Source organism: Zonotrichia leucophrys, chromosome 1A, assembly GCF_028769735.1.
Source record: "Zonotrichia leucophrys gambelii isolate GWCS_2022_RI chromosome 1A, RI_Zleu_2.0, whole genome shotgun sequence".
Classification (NCBI taxonomy): Eukaryota; Metazoa; Chordata; class Aves; order Passeriformes; family Passerellidae; genus Zonotrichia; species Zonotrichia leucophrys.
The window spans coordinates 23,777,108-23,796,064 of NC_088170.1; the positions used below are offsets into that span (position 1 = coordinate 23,777,108).

Below are 18,957 nucleotides of genomic sequence, written 5' to 3' on the forward strand. Positions count from 1 at the left end.
ACTGTATCTTTGATTAAAACATTTCCTTGCAGGCATCCAACCCAGGGCAATTTGAGCACGACAGCGATGTGCTGTGGCAGCGAGGAGCCGCTCCAGAGACCATAGCGTATCACGGCCGCGTCGGGATTAACACAGACGCGCCGGACGAAGCGCTGGTGGTCTGCGGGAACGCCAAAGTGATGGGCAGAGTCATGCACCCCTCTGACAGCCGAGCCAAGCAGAACATCCGCGAGGTGAGGCAGGGCAGCCTTTAGGGCACCTCTGTGCGCTCTGCAGCACTGGGATGGGTCCCTGTTCCACACACGGAGCTGTCAGGATCTCTCGCTGGTCAGAGTGACCCCGAGAAAAGTTGGAAAGTCTCTTTCCCCAGCCCAGGGCTTGAAGAAAGAGTCAGGGCTCTTCATTTCTTGGCCTCAAGGTTGTCTATTGTATCTTATCTATAAAATTCTTTCTCCTGTCCTGCCAAGGTCCGCTCAGCACAACAGTCAGAGGCATTCTGCCTGCCCCTGGGGCGGTGTTATCTTTTTATACTAAATACTATGTATACAATGTTTACAATTACTTTCCAATACCTATCACCTATGTTAGACAGTGAGCTTCTACTCTAAACCAATCTAAAAGTGCCAACATCGCAGCAGAAGATGGAGGCCAAGAAGGAGAAAGGCAGGACATGCCCAGATCCCTCCATCTTGCCCCCTGAACCTCCATTCTAGAAAACCCCAAAATCTACTTTTTCACCTTGTGATGAATTCACTATCATTGTACTTAATTTTTCATGGCTTGCAGATCTTCATCTAAGGCTGGTAACTTGCTCCACGGGTCATAATCAAAACCACAGGCATTTTGGGCTCTATGCCAGGGTCTCTGAAACCCCTGGCAGGGGTCTTGGCTGCTCAGGACAGCCAGCGGGATGTCCTGGGTCCTGACAGAGCAGCTCTGTATCCTGGCTGTGCTGAAATGCTGGCCTAAAGAGGGCAGATGTGCCATTGTGCTCTGAGAACCATCCAAAGAACAGACCTTGGAGAAGGCTCTCTGTGGAAGCTGGGAGTTGTCAAACAGAGGTGTAACTGGCAGTACAAATGCAAATGGCGCTCTGGTAGAGGGGAATGGGAAGATTGTCTGTATTTTTCTATGTGATGATTGGCCAAATGACTGTGTCAGGCCAGTTGCTCTCTCAGTGGTGTCCTAGATGTCATGCTTAATGTTTCAACACACAAATCTTGGTATTTTTCCAACTAGGTCGACACAAATGAGCAGTTGAAAAGAATAGCACAAATGAGGCTGGTGGAATATGACTACAAGCCTGAATTTGCATCTGTTATGGGAATAAAAGATACCCATGAAACAGGTATAAAATCAGCTCTCTTCCCATTTTTCATTAATATCTACTGATATTTATTGGGCCATAGTGTCTCTTAATATCCTGCTATTCCGTCCTCATTTTTTAGTTTACTGCAATTTCCCACTGTTGTGTATCTCTTGTGGTGTAGAAATGCCAAAATTAGGTATTGCTTGTAATTTTATAATGTCTGTTTCAATTCTTAAAGATGGGAAGTTTATTTTCCAGAAGTTTAATGAGAATGAAGTATGTGCTTACAAACTATTTTGTTCTCTCTGCAGAAAATGAGAGTTCTAAAGGCTCCTGGGGTTTTTTTGTGGAATGGAGAAAGAAACCAGAAACCCTGGATTTTCTTACCACAGAGAAATTCTAGATAGTTTTTTTTTGCTTTGCCTGTAGTTTTTAGAATGGTAAGCAGGTATGCCAGTGTGTTTCCTGACATTAGTTTTTCTGAACTCCTGAACAGGAATAATAGCCCAGGAAGTGAAGAGTCTTTTACCTGAAGCTGTTAGAGAAGTTGGAGATGTTGCTTGTCATGATGGTGAAAAAATAGAAAACTTCCTCATGGTTGACAAGGTATGGTCTTGAGGGAGAAAGTGGGGATATGTATTCAGACTATTCTTTCCTGTGGGGAGCTGTGAACACATGCTGTGCCCCATAAAAAGCTGTAGCCCCCCACATGTGTTACAGAAATGGTGTTCAGTGAATCATTGAGAAAAACTGAACCACCAGCTGTTAGTAAAGGGCTGAATCTTTTAATAACAAGAAATATCTATATTAAAAACTGATTACAATACTATATACACATACAGTTAAAAAGTAAAAGCCCTAACTTTTCTGAATAGAAGTGGATAGTGATTTCATAGCATTGGTTCAACAAGTGCTACTCCAAAACATTATTTTGTGCTTAAGCATTTCAGTTAATTAAGTGTTCCACAAGTGAATGAGCAATGATGGCATTCAATTTGTTAAATAAAAATTTCCTGACTCTAATCCTGGTATAACCTCTGCATAGCAAATACAAGTGCTAGCTCTGTGTGTGGGGTTTTTTTTTGGGCAATCTGAAATGCTTTTTATAGGTTCAAAATCATATGCTATGAAGTAGCACACAAAATAGTTACCATGCTCATAGGCTGGAAACACTGCTGAGGTACTGTCCTGTGCTCTCTTCTCCTCCTTTTCCTGTGGAAATACAACTGCAAGGGACTGTCAGTCACAGAGTCCAGTCACACAAGACTGCAGACAGCACTTGTCTGAAGGCAGCCCCTCTGCTGAGTGCTGGTTCATGCCAAAGACCATTTCCCAGCTTTTTCCCACTTGCAGGTGATAATGAGAAGAGAGAGGTTTTAGAGAAAGGTGACCTTGTCTTGTCTGGATGATACCATGAACACAATCCTGCATTCATTGTCATAATGCATTCTTTCATTTTTCTATAGAAAACACAGGTTTACACCACCAAACTTGGAGAAAATATCTACAAAAATATTGCAGGTCACTTGTCATCTTTTGATAGGCTATAAATAATTGAAATTAAATATTCTAGGTCTTGTATTCCATATAAAAGAAGTACGAATTAGATACCTTAAATAAAACTGTGGAAAGAGTATTTCTGGAGATACTGTGGAAAAGGAGACTTCTAGAAAATTTGCTCTATTTGGTCAGGGTTCCCGCCTGTAGTTGTTTTCTATGCTAGTAGAAGAGCAGTGTTGGTAGGTGACTCCAAGTTAAATTTGCCCTTTAGGCCTTCCAATTATATGGTATGACACCTGTAGCATCATTTGCATTTTTGAATGCCTCCAAAATTTCTTTGGGGTAGCCTGGTTTTTCACCTGGCAGAAGTTTAGGTTGGAGAATTGAGCTTTTGATTGATATCTCTTCCTTGCTGAAATATCATACAAAACACCAACTCAAGCAGTGCCTCACAGCGCTGCCATTTGTGCCCATCGTGTTCCCTTTCTTCTCTGTACCTTGGGTCTCTGGAGGGTGCTTGCCAGTGCTTCCAGGGATGTGATCTACAAATGGAGAATGCCTACTTTCTATTCATGCCTGTAGGGTGTGATTCTGCTGTGTCTGTGGCCCAAGCAGGAGTGGATTGTTACAGCAATGGCTTACTTGCTGCTTATCATTTTCTTGACTACCTGTCTAGATCTGGGTCTGAGATTACTTCACAGGCACTTTGGTGTTTTAGTATGGTCAGGTGAATCTGTGCTTTCTCCTCTTTCTCCTAACAGTTGTGGTAGAGCATATGAAGGTCAATTCCATGACCTTTGGGGTGACAGGATCAAGAGAGATCTGTGTCTAACAGTTTAAGATGTATATTGAATGCAGGGATTTGTAAGGTGTTCAAGGTGTTCCATCTTGTTCAGGTGGAACATCTGATTTAAATTTCTGAAGCTCCCAGCTCCAGAATAGCTCAGCAGCTTGAATAGAAAATGGACAGTGCTTCATTTTCTTTTTTTTTCAATTTGGCAGGTGATGAGACCTTAAACTTTGTTATCTCATATTCCAAGTTTATATCCAGATAAGTACGGTGTTGGCTGGTGTTGTGTCTCTTTGTCAGGTTGGAGCTGTTGATCTCTGTAAAACTAATTGATTACATTACATTTGAACCAGGGTCTGCTGCTTTCTAGAGAAATGTCTCAACTATATGCAATTTGTTTTTTTGAGACAGAATCTTTTCTTCTCAGTCACACTGTGCTCAGTACTTTGTCACTAGAGGGGCAGTAAAACTCTGATCAGGTTTTTTCCTTCAAATAGAGTGTTCCTTCATTTTGTGAGAAGAGCAATTTTCTCAGCTAGTTGGAGCAATTCATACTTGATTTGAAGACATTGGAAAGGGCAGCTGCTGTGTATCATTGATACAAGCATCCATATAAGTGATTTCACAGTTCTAGTTACAAGAGATTATTTTGAAGTCACTTTTTATTTAAATGGGCTCTTGGTATTCTGGCAATAGGGAAGCTTGTGATTTGCCACTGATAGTGTTCTCTGACTCTGATTGCATGAAATGCTGTCTGATTTTGTGGAATGCAGTCACCTTTAAAAGAAAGGTGTGCATGGCTTTTACAATGTGAAAGGCAAAAGTGCTTTCATCTTCTGCATAACTTGACTTGACTGGAACACAGCAACATTAACTGCAGAAATAGCTTCATCCAATGGCACCAGTCTGGTTGGACTTTAGAATGAGAAAGCCATTCTTTCACACAGCAAACAAAGTACTTTTATACTATTCTCCTGCAGTGGATCAGTAACCATTTTTGACTCAGAAATGAATAACATGCTACCTGGATGATTATACTGAGAGCATTTCCAGCAGCAGATTGATACCTAGATGATAAGAATGGGTAGGAGAATAAGAAGCTTTTCCTGGGGAAAATATCCAGAAAGAGTAAATGGAGGATGTCTAAACTGTTTTAATTGCAGAGATGATCATGTTATTAGGACCTACAAGATTCCTGTAAGAGACTGGAGAGGCTGAAGGGGAGAGCAAAACTTTACACAATCACAGCTTGATATCTGGTTTGGTTTTTAATCTGTGTCACTTATGTCTGTGTGATTAATATTATATGTAAAACATGGATAGAAACTCTGATTTGTCTGAGCCTACCTAATGCGGTAGGAAGATGGTTGGATGTACATTTTGCTAAGGGATTCTAAAATCTATGTTCAGCTAAAGCACTGAAAATCAAGTAGTAGATGTCTGTTGGAACAGTTTTAAGGTTCCAACATAGTATGAAGGTAAAATACAGTTTAAATTCTTGGTACAAAAAGCCCTTTGACTTCAAATTTTTCTGCAAGTCCTCATTTTCAATTTACTGCAAATTAAATGTCTAGCAAAAGGGTTTTCTGGTCATACATCCATCCCATCTACAGTGAGATAACTTGTGTTTATATAGGTGAATTCTGCACTAATTTCTGCTTGTTACACCTGATTGATGAATATACTATGTATCTACTAATTTTGTCATTATTTTCTTCTCAGGATCAGATCTTTATGGAGAATGTCGGTGCTGTAAAGCAGCTTTGTAAGCTAACAAACAATCTTGAAGTCAGAATAGAAGAATTGGAACAGTGGAATAGGAAACTGGCCAGGCAGAAACGGATCAACAGTTTAAAGTCAACAGTCAGTGAAGAGAGCAAAGTCAGGTACCTCTGCCTGGGATGTTCTCTAATCGTTGTCACACAAGTTGTTAAAGGGATCTCTAAAGTGATAGAAGGGAAAACCAATTTTGCTTGACAGTAGGGTTCAGCTATTTTCCAGTATTTAAGTCATGCAAAAGACCCCAAATGTCTCAAATTGTTTTTAATCACTGATGAAATTAATCTTTGAAATGGCTGTTAAATTGCAGTAATTTTTGTAATAACTTCTGTTGCATAAAGTAAAGGGTAGATTATGTCCAGTTACAGCTCTGGGACTTAGAAAATTGCTTCTAAAGCAAATCTGCAGAGCTTCTTCTAGAAGAAAGAATCTTCACTGATGCTTCAGTGGAAGTGATGAGTTTTTCCTGTTTCTAAGCAATTTTCCCAAGTTTTCTTTCTTTCCAAATCAAATGTAGCATTTAAGAGCATTCACCTGAATGAGTTAACTGGAACCTTTATCCTTGAAAATGAATCTGCTAACACTTCTGCCTTTCCCTTTATAAATGTTAAAATTGCAAAAGCAAGTGACATTAACACGTTAAAAATGTCTTTTCTTCATTAATTACTTGCTGAAGCATTTGAATGTTAAAGAGATCTTGTCTCCTATAGCAGGTATAGTCGAGCTAATAGTCTCTTGCCATCAATAAAATCAGTCCCACTAAAATCCAGGAAGGTGAGTGAAATGAAATCCTTGTCTGAGTCATTCACTGTGATTTGCTTTCACTTTCTCTTGCCTGTATCGTGGTATGGGAAGTGGATACCCCTTTTCAAAGGGATCGTATGAGTGAAGAAATACATATATTGACCTTTTTCAAGACAGACGTCCTGGGGTGCCAAGCCCTGTCCTTTAATGTGAACCAATGCTCATTTGACTACTTTGCTTTTGCCAGTGCTAAAGAGTAAGAGAAAATAATAGGTCAAATGTGCTTTATACCATAATGACAGTCAAATGCTCCATCACCTAAGATTATCCTACTTGTTTGGAAAGTGCCTTTCTTCTGTATTTGTACCAGTCCTGCTTTAACGTGGTCTGAGCACATACTGAAACCTGCTGAGCTTTTAGTTCTGGACACTTACTGAGTTCTTTATTTGATTTTGAAATATTTCAAAAGTATGAAAAATGGCAGGAAGAAAGGACAAGGAACTGTTATTTTTAGCTATCTTTTCTTCCTCTATGTTTGTGCCCCCAAACTATCAACAATGCACAGTGACTGACAGTCTTAGAGACCTTTTAATTTTCTCTCTGTAGATGTTGACCCCCATATAAGGGTGATCATGAAAGAAACGAGGATGATGTAAAGTCAACCCAGTGTAGTATTTCTTAATCTACAAGTAGTTGCTTAGACATGTGCCACTTGAATTAACCAAACTCTTTTTTTACCATAGGTTTGTTTATCAAAGACCAAAGAATCTTGCTCCGTGAAGATTTTCCGGGTGACTATAATAGCTTTGATTGCTATTATGGCACTATGGTAAAAATTAATTAACAACAATTTGACTTGTTTCTCCCTTCCCCTTTCTACTTATCTGAAAGACTATAGCACTTTTTCTTCTTCTTTTCCCTTCCTACTTGAAGAACACAATGTATTAAAATTAACAATTAATATCCTTGGTTGCATTGTAAAGTTGAAACCATTGTATAAAAGTAAGGTACTCATGGGATGGACACCCAACTGATCTCTCTCCGTGTCACAATGTATGGTGCACCTTGAGTTTACCTCAGTGGCTTGTACTACAGGTGCTAAACTGGACTCTGCATGTTTTGTCCAATCATTCTGTGTCTAAGTATAATTTCTGATGTACAGAGTGATTCTGTTGTGTGAAATGAAGTTGAAACTGTTCCCACTGTGGTGGGCAGTTATGTGACTGAAGTTCAACTTGTGACATTGGACTTGTGGAAAGGAAAGTGTGCTCTGGACTCCTGAGATTGCTATTTTCTGTCTCCAGTCCAAAAACTTGTGGCTTACAATCAATCTCTTTGTGACCTGAGTACTTTGAACTGGTAGTGTGATTCTATTTAGGTTGGAAAGTGGCTGTATTTTGTGTTGAATACAAGTATAATGAACGCAATACTGTATACAAGTATCTGATCTAAACCCCATTAAATTCAGCTGAAATTTTTCCCACTAAAGGGAAAATAATCAGATAGTTAATACTTGCATCACCGCATTTCCCCACAATGCTGTCAAGGTGTTATTCTTTTTGTGTTGCATAAAAGATGGATGTAAATCTGCAGAACAATTCTCTTTCTACAGTGCTTTGGCAATATGGAGCCTATATTTACTTAGCATTCACGACAGACGTTTTGAAAAACATCCAGTTTACAGGCAAGTAGTTAAATTACCATTAGTGAATTCAGATTAGTAGAATCAGTAATAGACTGTGGATCAATTTGTTTTGGTCCTCAGCTCTAATGTCCATTTCTTAATGAATTGTTTTTCTTCCTCAGCAGCACCTCAAGTCCTGTTCCAGTCTCTCCCTCTACTACCACAGCAGGTACTGTGTCTCTGCTGGTCTGCCTACACATAATTGGCTATTATAAAATGCCAGTATGCAGCCTTTGTGAGAATTATATTTTGGTTTTTTGTTGTTGTTTGCTTTTTTTAGCATTACAGAGTGAGAGCACAGTTTCTCAGACCACACAGCCCATCAGCAGGATCCCTGAAGTGAATTTCTGTGGCATTTTACCTTGTGACAAGGTCTATTGTTGTCCAATTCACCAACCAAAAGTCAAATCTCTAAGCTATGAAAAAAATAATGCAAAGGGAAAACGTAAGTTGAAAATATAATTCTTTATAATTTGAGCAGAGACTGTATGGAAAGTATGGGGAAAGGGGCAAGAATCTTTAAAGGTAGGTAGCTTTCTACAAAAGAGCTCATTCCAGAGGATTTAAAAAATCTTGATATAACTAATCATCACTGCAGTCAATATGTTTTTGAAAAATCCAGTCTGGTTACCCTTAAGAATTCGGGGCCCTAAGATGTCCTGTCTGCTGTCACTGTTTTTCCTGGCCATTCTTGGTAAATGATTTGATGTGAACTGGAATATCACTAATCCATTTAATTGACCTTTGGCCACGGCTGGATGTGAGTTGATTAGGGGTAGTAGAGAATTGATTAACAGATGCAAAAACCCCCAAAAATGGAATTGTGTCACAATGTGGTGGTACTACATCTTTTCCATGGGCAGAGACAAAATGCCAACTGCCTGGAAACATAAAACTTGCAGTTAAAACTCTGATTATTAAGGCAGGAGTTTTGAACAGTAGTATTTGAAGGCAGAGCTCTATAAAATAAAATACTTTTACTGGAATTAATTATTTTACTGATACTGTCTGCCAGGTGTTGTATGCATAGTGTCTGTGAAGATGCATTGTTTACAACTTTTACAATATTTATAAGAAAGGGTTAATGCATAAAGGTATTAATAACTTGTGGGAATCTATATTCCTCTCTCCCAGTCCTTAACACATCCAGTGTCTGGAAGCAAGTGTTAATGTTACTAAACCAGCATTCACACTCTTCCTATCTTGGCCTTGGGAGCAATTCTTGCAGCACAGTTGACAAAGTGAAGTGAAACTGGGGCTGGATGCAGTTCAGCCTCTGAAGTACAAATGTCTGCCAGGGCAGGCTTTACCAATTGCCGTGACACTGTGAGCATGAACTGTTTCAGTGGGGCTCGCCCACTGGCCATTCTGTACTCTGCAGACAAGCTGTATTGAGTGGCCCTTGTGATTCTTGTGATCAGTGCTGCAGTAAGCCCTGTGGCAGATAAAACCCAGCACAGCTTTCAAGAGGTCATACCTGAGTGATTTGTATTGCTCTGAAGCTTGAAAGAGTGTTGATTAATTAAGAAGACATTAATCTCATTTATAAATAAGGGAATTGTAGATGGATGAAAATGAAATATGAAAACCTTCTGTCCTCAGCTGGCTGCTTCTGATATTAGGTGGAAAGAGAAGATAAGAATAAACACAAAGCATTACCTTCTCAAGGTTTTATGCTCCAAATAGCATTAAGAGTGGATCCAAGAGTGAAAAATCAGCACAGTACACATGCTACTGAAAGATTTCAGTTCTGCACAAGTTTAATGAACCTGAATATATTCCCAGATGGAAGGTAACAATGTCAATATGAAATCCAAACAGAAGGAAAACCACAAGCTGTTTAATGTAGCTGTAGCCAAGAAAAATGAAAAGGAAAATGTTTTCAGAAAAAAAGCTAAGCATTAAACATGGGGAATAATCATGATAAAAAGTGGATGCTTTAGAATCAGCTGATTAGTCTGATTCATGGAAAGGTAGAGCTGTTTGAAATTGCAATTAAATTAAATACTAATTTAGGATTTACTACAGACCTTTTGCTGCTCCACATGCAATACTTGAATTCTGTGGGTGCAGGCTACTGCATTCATTGTAGTTCCTAATCCTTTGCATCCCAGAGCTGTTGATGAAAAGGCTGTTTGGAAAGCTCAAGTGGAAGCAAAAGCAGAAAAATTATTAAACAAGAACTCAGCACATCTTTATGTCACCTAGCTTAATGTGACCTTTCTTCCTCATATTTTTTTTTTAAACTGATTTCTCTGAAGGGTTTAGGCTTCAGAACTTCCATTGGTTTCAGTGGGATTGAGGAATGTGAATACCCTTCAGTGTTTTGGCCTTTTCTGCTCTCTGCTTCCATGCCATTAGTGCTCACTGCTCTCCCCTTAATGTTAAGTGCCACCAATAACCAGGAGCTGTCCTTACTTGTTGTTTCTCCCCAGAGTCTCTCCCCTCACAATAAAAGGTTGGTGAGAGCTCCTGCTGGACTTTGGTCAGCCTCAGGCATTCCCATTTATTGCCTTCAGAGGGCAGTTAACAGATTCATAGGAACGTACCACCACCATGAGAAACCATCAGTAGATTTTTCCTGCGCTGCTTATGGAATATTAACAATCACTTGAATTAAAACCATAGAGTATTTGAGGAGAGAAAAAAAGATACTGCATTTATTGGATGAGTTTTTCTTAATCTTATATGAAGATGATGGTTTTCCTCATTATATTCTTGCCATGCTTGTAGTTCTATATTTGTTATTGAATTGGATCTTCACAGCCCACATGGGCCTTTGAGAAAGCCCTCAGTGTTACTATATGTGAAAGAGTGGAATTTTATTTACAATTTATTTAAGGTTGCTGTGGTGCTTTGTGGTAGTTCTTGGTGTTCTCAATTGGCACCTTGTATTCAAAATTTAGATTGCAATATCTGAAAGAACAATGAAATGGTAATTCTATGATGAGTAAAAACTCAAGTGAAAATAAAGTTCTATGCTGGTTACCGACTTGGTCTAAAATCTTAGTGAAGTAAATCTGTCTTTGTCCTGGTTTTTGTACAAAATTCTGATACTGCTTAATGCCTTCTTCCAACACCTGCAAAAGAATCACAATTTTAAGTGTTTACTAATTCCAAGTTTTAATAAATCTTCCTACCAACACTTGCATGGGCTGGACAATTTTATCTCCATAGAGCAATCTTTTACCTCCACTAGGGGATATAGGTTTTCTACAGAATAGCTGTCTCTTAATGAAAATTTAAAATTACAGTGTTTAATGCATTGCTAGCATAACTGGACTATTAAGAGAAGTCAGGAGAAAATGAATGTGTGACTTAGTTTGTGAGTTAATGGGAGGAATGAGAGAATGAACAGGCTTTTATTAGATCTGCCCCAAGATGACTGTACTGTATAAGTGATTGCATGTGTTCAGTAGCCATTTTACTAGGTGTGTGGAACTGTACAATGAAATGGGACAGCAGATGACTGCTAAATGCAGCAGTTACCACCACATCTGGCAGAACCTGTAGATCCGTATGATGAGTTAGTAAATAGGAAATGAATTCAAGGAATAGCTGGCAGCAGTATGAGAGTTTTATAAAAAAACACAAGACAGATTAAAATCCCAAAGATGATTTTGTATTACATTGCTTCTGGGCCTTTGGATTCCATTTCTTAATGTTGCTCCATGCTCTTGGTAACCTACTAGCATGAGAAAAGTCTGGATTTTCTTATTTCCCAATACTGAAATGAAATCCAAATCTGGAGTGAAGAAGAAAACAAAATGGTCAATCCAGCTGTCTTGCTTCAATCTCAGTAATAATGCATTTTGATCCCTGCTTCCTATCATGAAACAGTCATTCTGAAATCAGAAAATTTCCTTTGGAAAACATAGTAATGGAATATTTTGGTATTCTAGAAACGACATTCGATGGAGCATGTTAATTTAGGCAATATCAGGATTTCCCAGTGCCAGTTTCCTGGTAACATGTCTGAACAGATTCTTAGCTGGCAAGCTGTGTAGAGGCACAGGAATAGCATTAGACCATTACCCAAGGGCCTGAAGGGCCATTTGCCTTCCCCAGGTTGTACTATATGATGGTTATTCAAAAGATCTTTAAAATTCACTTTTCTAGGCAAGTGTTGAGCAAATTAATAGAATTACAATTAAAAACAGAAGTCATCAGCTTATATTACACAGCCTAGTTCCATGTTTGAAGTTACAGAGGTGATATCAGTGAACATGGGGATCATGCTGTTAGAGACATGTATTAGCTTTTTAAATTTGGTTATGCATCTTCTCTCTGTAGTACTGGCTCAGTCCTCAGTATCTTTACAACACACATTCAAAAATCTAAGTTGTTCCCTCAGCCTGTATTTAGGCATACCAGATGCCTAAATACAGCCTGTATTTAGGAATTATAGGCATACCAGATGCCTATAATTCCTAACACTATTTTCTCACTAACAAGAAAGATGTGACTTTATGTTCAGATTTGTGCTGAAGTGCCTGGCTGCATATTGACTTTCAGCTTGGCTCTCTGTTATAGAAATTGGTGATGTTCTCTGTGTGTGATGAAGTCTTTTCTATTAGGCTGTGATTTGGAAATGTTTTTGATATTCTGTAGATTTCAAAAACTTGTTTCTTGTTATCTGAAACTTATTTTAACTGTGTATATCTTCTTCTGAATGGAGGTGCTTTGTATTTCAAAGATCTCTCTCATGGTTATGCATATCTATTCAAGAGATAATTAACAAAATTATCTTCTGGTTATGTATGGTATACTTTGGAATATACTTTGCTGTTACAATTGTGCAAGGCTGATTTTGGTAATGTTTGTACGTTCACCCTTTCACAGAAAACAAAAGTGACATGTTACCCAAACGAGATTCCATCAAAAAACCTCTTGGAAGACCTGATCTTGGAAATGACTGTAAGTTCTATATTTAAATGAAAAAATAAAAGTTTACATGTATAACTTTCAAGATCTACTTTTAGGCTTTGAATTCTGCTTCTGGAATTTAGGGAAGTTTCAGCTGTAATTCATCATTTAGAGAATTACCACTTGTGAGTCTACTTCCTGTGAACAGCAGGAAACCTGTGATTCACTATAATTTTCAGTTTATTCTTACATCTTCATTAGATTTTTATAGACAGTCTGACTGCCCTCTCTAGAGAGTTTTTAGGCTTGGCTTCAGATACAATAAAATGACAAGTGGCATTTTCCTTGACAGGAGCTAAAATCTTGTGCTTAAGGATATGAATGTGATATTCATGTGCAGGAAACTCATGATACAGTGTGAAGGAAGTGCTTGGGGTTTGCCTCATCTCACCTAAGGAATTAAAATGTCAGCTGCTCAAAGGGGCCATCCCTACCTTCAGATCCTTACACTGCCTTCAGAGGAGATGAAATTAAGTTCCTTGACACAGAAAATTTGGCTTGATTTCAGGTTCCCCTTTTAGTGACTGTGCACTGCTGTCAGAGCCAGTCTGGGCTGAAAATATTGATTCTTTTATGTAAAGATGAGTATCTGCTGACTACATATGTTATAACAGCATGCTCTGGCATTCATTCAGTATGAGCAGGATTATGCCTTGTGTCTTTTCGGTTTATGTGGATCCTCTGTTTTAAGGCTTGGTTGTTTTTGGTTTTGGTTTTTTAAAATAAATATTTGATTAAAGAATAGGCAATATTTGGATGATAAAACATCTAGACTTAGACATCTAGACCATGCACTTAAAGCAGGTGAGGAATAGAACACAGATTCTGCTTGTTGCTGGGATGTACCCCAGTGGGATGATCTGGGAAAAAATCATTCCCCTTCTGATTTTTTGCATGTGTACACACACCTCAGATGAGTTCAGCAAGGATTTGGACAGCACTCTCAGACACATGGTGTCTACCCAAGGGAAAAACAATGTTACCATGGCTATATTCATCATGTATCTGCAGTATATTACAAATCTCTTGCAAAAAACTAAGTTCTTGCAAGTTCAAGGCAACATTATATGAAGAAATTATAATTTTCATTTAAGTTGGGTAATTTTCTTCCGCAGGGAATTAGAAAAAATTTTTGTTGCATTCCATATTATTCCTCTCAACAAAGATGAGGTTTTTCAACTTTATGGTTACTTGAATGGGTATGACTTCTAGCACATGAAAATGAATATTGACACATTTGAGTTTTACTTGGGTTGCCATCAAAGTAGCCTTCAACACCTGTGCAAAAGAAAATGGTGCAATGTTAGGTTCCCAGGATATTTGTCCTTGCAAACTGAACAAGGTTCTTATCTGCCATGGCACAATGATGGTAATCAACCAGAGGCTTTTAACCGAGTGCTAATTTGGACCTGGAGCAAGTCCTGTAGTGGCAATCAAGGCAGTAGACTAACTGCAGTTTTACTATGCTCTTATCTATTATTTCTGAAATAATCAAGAAAAAAATTATTCTTCTTAATATTTTTAGGGATTGATACAACAGTCAGTTCCATACAGATTTTGCAAACTCAGCAAAGCATTGACAACCGCTATTGTAGTAAAAATCTGCAGTGCAGGTAGGAGAAATTTTAATAATTATTATTTTATTATTCAATAAAATAATAAAAATAATTGTTTTATTTTGCTGTAGTAGGATAAAAGACCTAATATTTTTGTGGTCTGGCTGCCTGGCTGGCTTCTGCTCACAGTTATTTCCTCTTGGATGCAGTAGTCTTTGACATTTTTAAATTTTTTTTCTGTTTAAATTTAAATTCAATTTCCATGTTTTGAGGAAGATACTGTGTATATCAAAATCCCATGTGTATTAATACATCCTTTTTCAGCTCTGGAAACTACAGCTATGTTATTCCTATTAACAAATACACGCCCATGGATGTAGAAATCTCACTGGAAATAAAGTAAGTACAATTAAAAGGAATACATGCAAAAGACAATGGTGGTTCTTCATTTGATAGAAATTCTTGCCTGATGCTTATTGCTACACAAATCCATCCTGTTCAGAGGAGTGGGAAAAATGTAGTGCACAACTAAATTGTTAATGTAGACCTTTTGGGTAGATTCCTTGCTGTTGCATAGGTCCAATACAACTCTCAGCTCAAGGAAGATTTCACGTGATGTTGCAGGTATTGAAATCCAGAAGTCTTGAGCTTCACTCCTAATAAGCATTTGGACAGACACATATGTCTGTGTTGGCAGGATTGTGGTCTCTGGCCTAGGGATCAGAGTTTTCTTTTGTTGTAGAGAAACGTTATTAGGAACATAACATGAGTAACTCCAGAGAGTGCCTTCTTGGGGCTGTTGTGCCAACACTGTGAAAGGGGGGTTCTTGTGCAGGAACTTCTGGTGTTGCATAGAATTGCGACTTACAGCAGGGAAAAGCAGCAGACTTATTCCTTTCAGCAGCTTTTTCTCCTCAAAAGCTCATCTCCACCATGTTGTCCCAGAGGGAACAAGTAATTTAATTTGGAGTTTTATTCTGAGAAAGGCCAGCACTAACCAGAACAGCTGCCAAACAATCTGCTTCACAACAGTTCATGACTTCCATGTCTGCAACAAAGGACTTGTCCAGTCTTGGACAAGTTGATCTTCAATGTTATCCCTGTAAACATCTGCATTTTTCAGATAAGATGAAATATAACAGTACCCCTGAAGTGTCTACTTGTTTTGTACAGCCACTGAAAATTTGTCTTTTAAATGCATGCCGTTATAATCCAATAGTATAGCACTCTCATGTAGGGATTAATACATCATATTCAGAGTTTCACTGAGCATGACTGTATTTTGAATATTGGTTTGTGATTTGGGAGCAACTGATTTTATTTTTAATAAAGTCATTTATCCATATTTTTCTCTGTTTCTTGAAGCACCACAGAACCATTAATTATATTTCTCTGCAAAGTCACATTTGGAAATTTTTGCTCCCATTATTCTTCCAGCCAAAACAGTAGGAAGAATTTCCAAGAAACCACACAGGTAAGACTTGTATAGCAATACTCTGGGGTTTGGGAAAAATTGTTATGAAATTAATGGCTGCAAAATTCTGATCTTTGTTGAAGTGCTAGAAATCCAAATGCTGGTACTTTGAGTCTGTCAGTCATGGCTGGCTTTGGCATGACCATAATGAGATGCAGTCTTTTTGTTGGAGTCAGTTTTCTGCTGACTTTTATAAAAACCTGTCCAATAATTCTCTGAAAGAACAGTTTTGATTCTACTTCAGACTAAGCCACCACTACAACTCATTATAACTCCAGAGAAATGGAGTAATTTATCACTCAGAGCTTTAGGAAAGTCCTCCAGCCTCTCATCTACTTTATGGCTTCTATTATTATTTTATGTGTAATTAATTCCAGTTTTAAAGTCTAGAATTTGCTGGTAACAATGGTAGTGTTCTGCTTTATTTCTGTGTGAACAGGAGCTTAAAGGTAAATCCCTTAGGGAAAATTCTTCATTTTAAAAGCAAAATTGTTTATGTGTCATTCTCTGGATTCCCTCAATGGGGATAAAATCTGGTGAAACAGGGTGGCTTTTCCCAATAAAAAATATTTAGTGACCAGGTCTTGCAAATCTTGAAGCACCTCCAGTAAAGTGATGAAGGCTTTAAACTTTCTTCAGGTTCCCTGAACATACAGGCCTCCTTCAAGGCCCTCATTTGTCAATGTTTGTTTAGAAATGTCTATTCTGTCTAAAACAGTAGGAAAGGCAGAAGCAATGATAAATAGCATTTCTGAACACATTGTAGCAGAAACATCTCTGAATTTGGAAGTAATTTCCAAGTTCTTCTGGAGAAGAGTCTTCAGAATTCTGATCTATGATCCCATACATAACATGTTTTTAATTGATTTTGTTTGTTTGTTTGTTTTTTGTTTTTTTTGTGCTTAGTCAGATTACAGCACTTGAGATACCTCCAGCTGACTTTTTGCTCAACTTTTCAAATGTCTTTGCAAAAAGTTTCAGGATTCTTTGTAACAGTGGCATAGTCATCCAAAAGTTAAAATTTTCCAAGTTTTGACCTGTCTGCTGTAATTTCAACAGAATTGAAATTAAGTCAGACCTAGAGAGTTTCACAATGCAGAAATGTCCTTGAAGCTTACTGACAAAACTGGCCAAAGAGATTTCCTGAAATCCATATCAAAAGACTAAAGCTAACTAGCATCCAGCAGCAGTGAGCTTTCAGATTTGATGTGACTCAGAATAGAAATGCTGCCTTGTTGGAGAGGTTTCTTTTAAGAAAATTTTTCTAGGGATGGGAAGGCTTATTCCCTACCAAAAGGCAGAACAGCAATCATTTGGACTCACCAGTCCCACATAAGTTTTGTCATGTGAACATATTGTCTCCAGCAGAGAGCATGTGTCAGAAAGTGAAGTGAGGAGAGAAAGATGAAGGAGTTGAGACACTAGGAATATAAATTACCATGGATCATTAGGTGAAAGAGAGGTGAGGATTGAATTTTGTTTCATTCAATTTAGCATAAACATTTCAGGTACAAAATATGTTGTTTCACTTTTGCATGGCAGAACACTGTAATAAAAAATAGCATGAAACCTTGCAGGTATCTGCTTTTGAAATAGTGACTGAAGACTCTACCTGTATCTTTAGAATATATGGAGGAAATTCTGTCTACTGAGCACTGCTAAAGTTCCGGTCCCAAAATCAGCAGAACTGCCATTTGCTAGTATTGCAAATTAAAGCTCTCGGGTCACCTGGCATATCAGGAACAATCCCTATTTTTGGGGCATTTGCTTAGAAAATGAGTGAGGGAATCCATTTATTCAGAGCCAGCTGAGTGTCGCTGGGAGTCAGATGCCTACCAGTTCTCCTCCATGTGGAGCTGATCAGAGTAAACCACATTTGCAGGTTTTAAAGTCAGCACTTGATCTTTAAATGCATTTGCCTGTAGTTATCACGTCTTGATATCATGATTACCTTGTGCTGCATTTGTCAATGAAACATTTCCAGAGTCTGTCCTTCTCTCCAGTTTCCCCTGGAATGAGGTTGTCTGATCTGTGTCTCATTTGTCCCCTAGGGACGGCAGCACATTTGGGCTCTCCCCGTAGCTAAGCTGTATGACAGCGCATACTCTTTCCGCGTGGCCGTGCCGGTAAGCCTTTCCAAATGGCAACGTGGCAAAAGACAAATAGCATTTGAACTGAAAGAAGTTCCTCTATCAACCTCCTTTATTTTTCTTTTGCAGGGTTTTGCTAGCTGCTCAACAGACCGTTACTTTGCTGGAATGTTTTTTACTGATTATTACTTCTACTTTTATCGGCAGTGTAATTAAAATGTTGCCAAATATTCTGTTCTTTGGGGAAAAGATGAGGAAATGCTTAATATGAAAAAGAGACGTGAAAATAATCCTGGATATTTTTTAAAACTCTTTCTGGGTTGTATGGGACTTTCTTGGGTTTTTTCACTTTTAAATTAAAAAAAAAAGTAGAAAAATAAAGTGTTAACAACAACCATAGCTCTGCAGTTCCAGAAACTGTTTCTAAAAAGACACGAGGTAATGGAGTATATGATGTTGTTGTGGGTGGAGTAGGAGCTTCAAAGCTTATTCGAGAAGCCTTCCCATTGACTCACAGGGTGCAGAATGACCTCTGGTTTTCTAAACTCCTCAGAGAGGAGTCTGGGTGTGGTTGGATCCAATCTTTGCCCCAGACTTGTTTAATGGTTTAAATCTAAGGAATTACATGTGTGATTGAACCTTTGTACAATTTTGTCATGCAGAATTAAGGATAGCAAGCCAGATGTATCAAAATGAATGATTTATTACAATAAATGATTAGACAAAAAGATCTTAATCAGAATTACTACATGGTATGAAAGCTAACACTGCTAGTATAGTATATGATAATATATTATATTAAAGCAACAGTATTAAAGTCATCAAAAAAGAAACAATTATTGAGTAGAGATCAATGTTACTCACCCATACCAATGATGGTGGGCAAACATCTTTAGCTCACCTTAAGAGGCATCCCCACCCAAGGGAGGAATCTCCATACATGCTTCAAGAAGGAGTGTGCTAAAAATCCCTGCCATTTGGCACTTTTATAGTATATATATAAGCGGTACTCTTATAGTATAAAGTGGCTCACTGTCAGCCATATGTCTCCATATGGTTATGGCGAAGTCAGCTCAGCTCAGTGTCAGCTCAGCATCTTTAGATA

The 18,957-nt window shown here is 38.3% G+C and overlaps 1 protein-coding gene across 1 annotated transcript in view; it reads left to right on the plus strand.

Annotated features, from left to right (window-relative positions):
• Positions 1-18,068, plus strand: part of MYRFL (myelin regulatory factor like) — a 38,912-nt gene extending 20,844 nt beyond the window's left edge. The window contains exons 11-25 of the mRNA XM_064733536.1: positions 33-233; positions 1,240-1,348; positions 1,806-1,915; positions 5,322-5,485; positions 6,089-6,152; positions 6,866-6,951; positions 7,735-7,806; positions 7,929-7,975; positions 8,087-8,251; positions 12,649-12,723; positions 14,258-14,345; positions 14,613-14,687; positions 15,654-15,762; positions 17,814-17,888; positions 17,982-18,068. Coding sequence (XP_064589606.1) covers positions 33-233; positions 1,240-1,348; positions 1,806-1,915; positions 5,322-5,485; positions 6,089-6,152; positions 6,866-6,951; positions 7,735-7,806; positions 7,929-7,975; positions 8,087-8,251; positions 12,649-12,723; positions 14,258-14,345; positions 14,613-14,687; positions 15,654-15,762; positions 17,814-17,888; positions 17,982-18,068 — 1,527 coding nt within the window. The remainder of the gene's footprint in view (positions 1-32; positions 234-1,239; positions 1,349-1,805; positions 1,916-5,321; positions 5,486-6,088; positions 6,153-6,865; positions 6,952-7,734; positions 7,807-7,928; positions 7,976-8,086; positions 8,252-12,648; positions 12,724-14,257; positions 14,346-14,612; positions 14,688-15,653; positions 15,763-17,813; positions 17,889-17,981) is intronic.
• Positions 18,069-18,957: the final 889 nt, after the last annotated feature.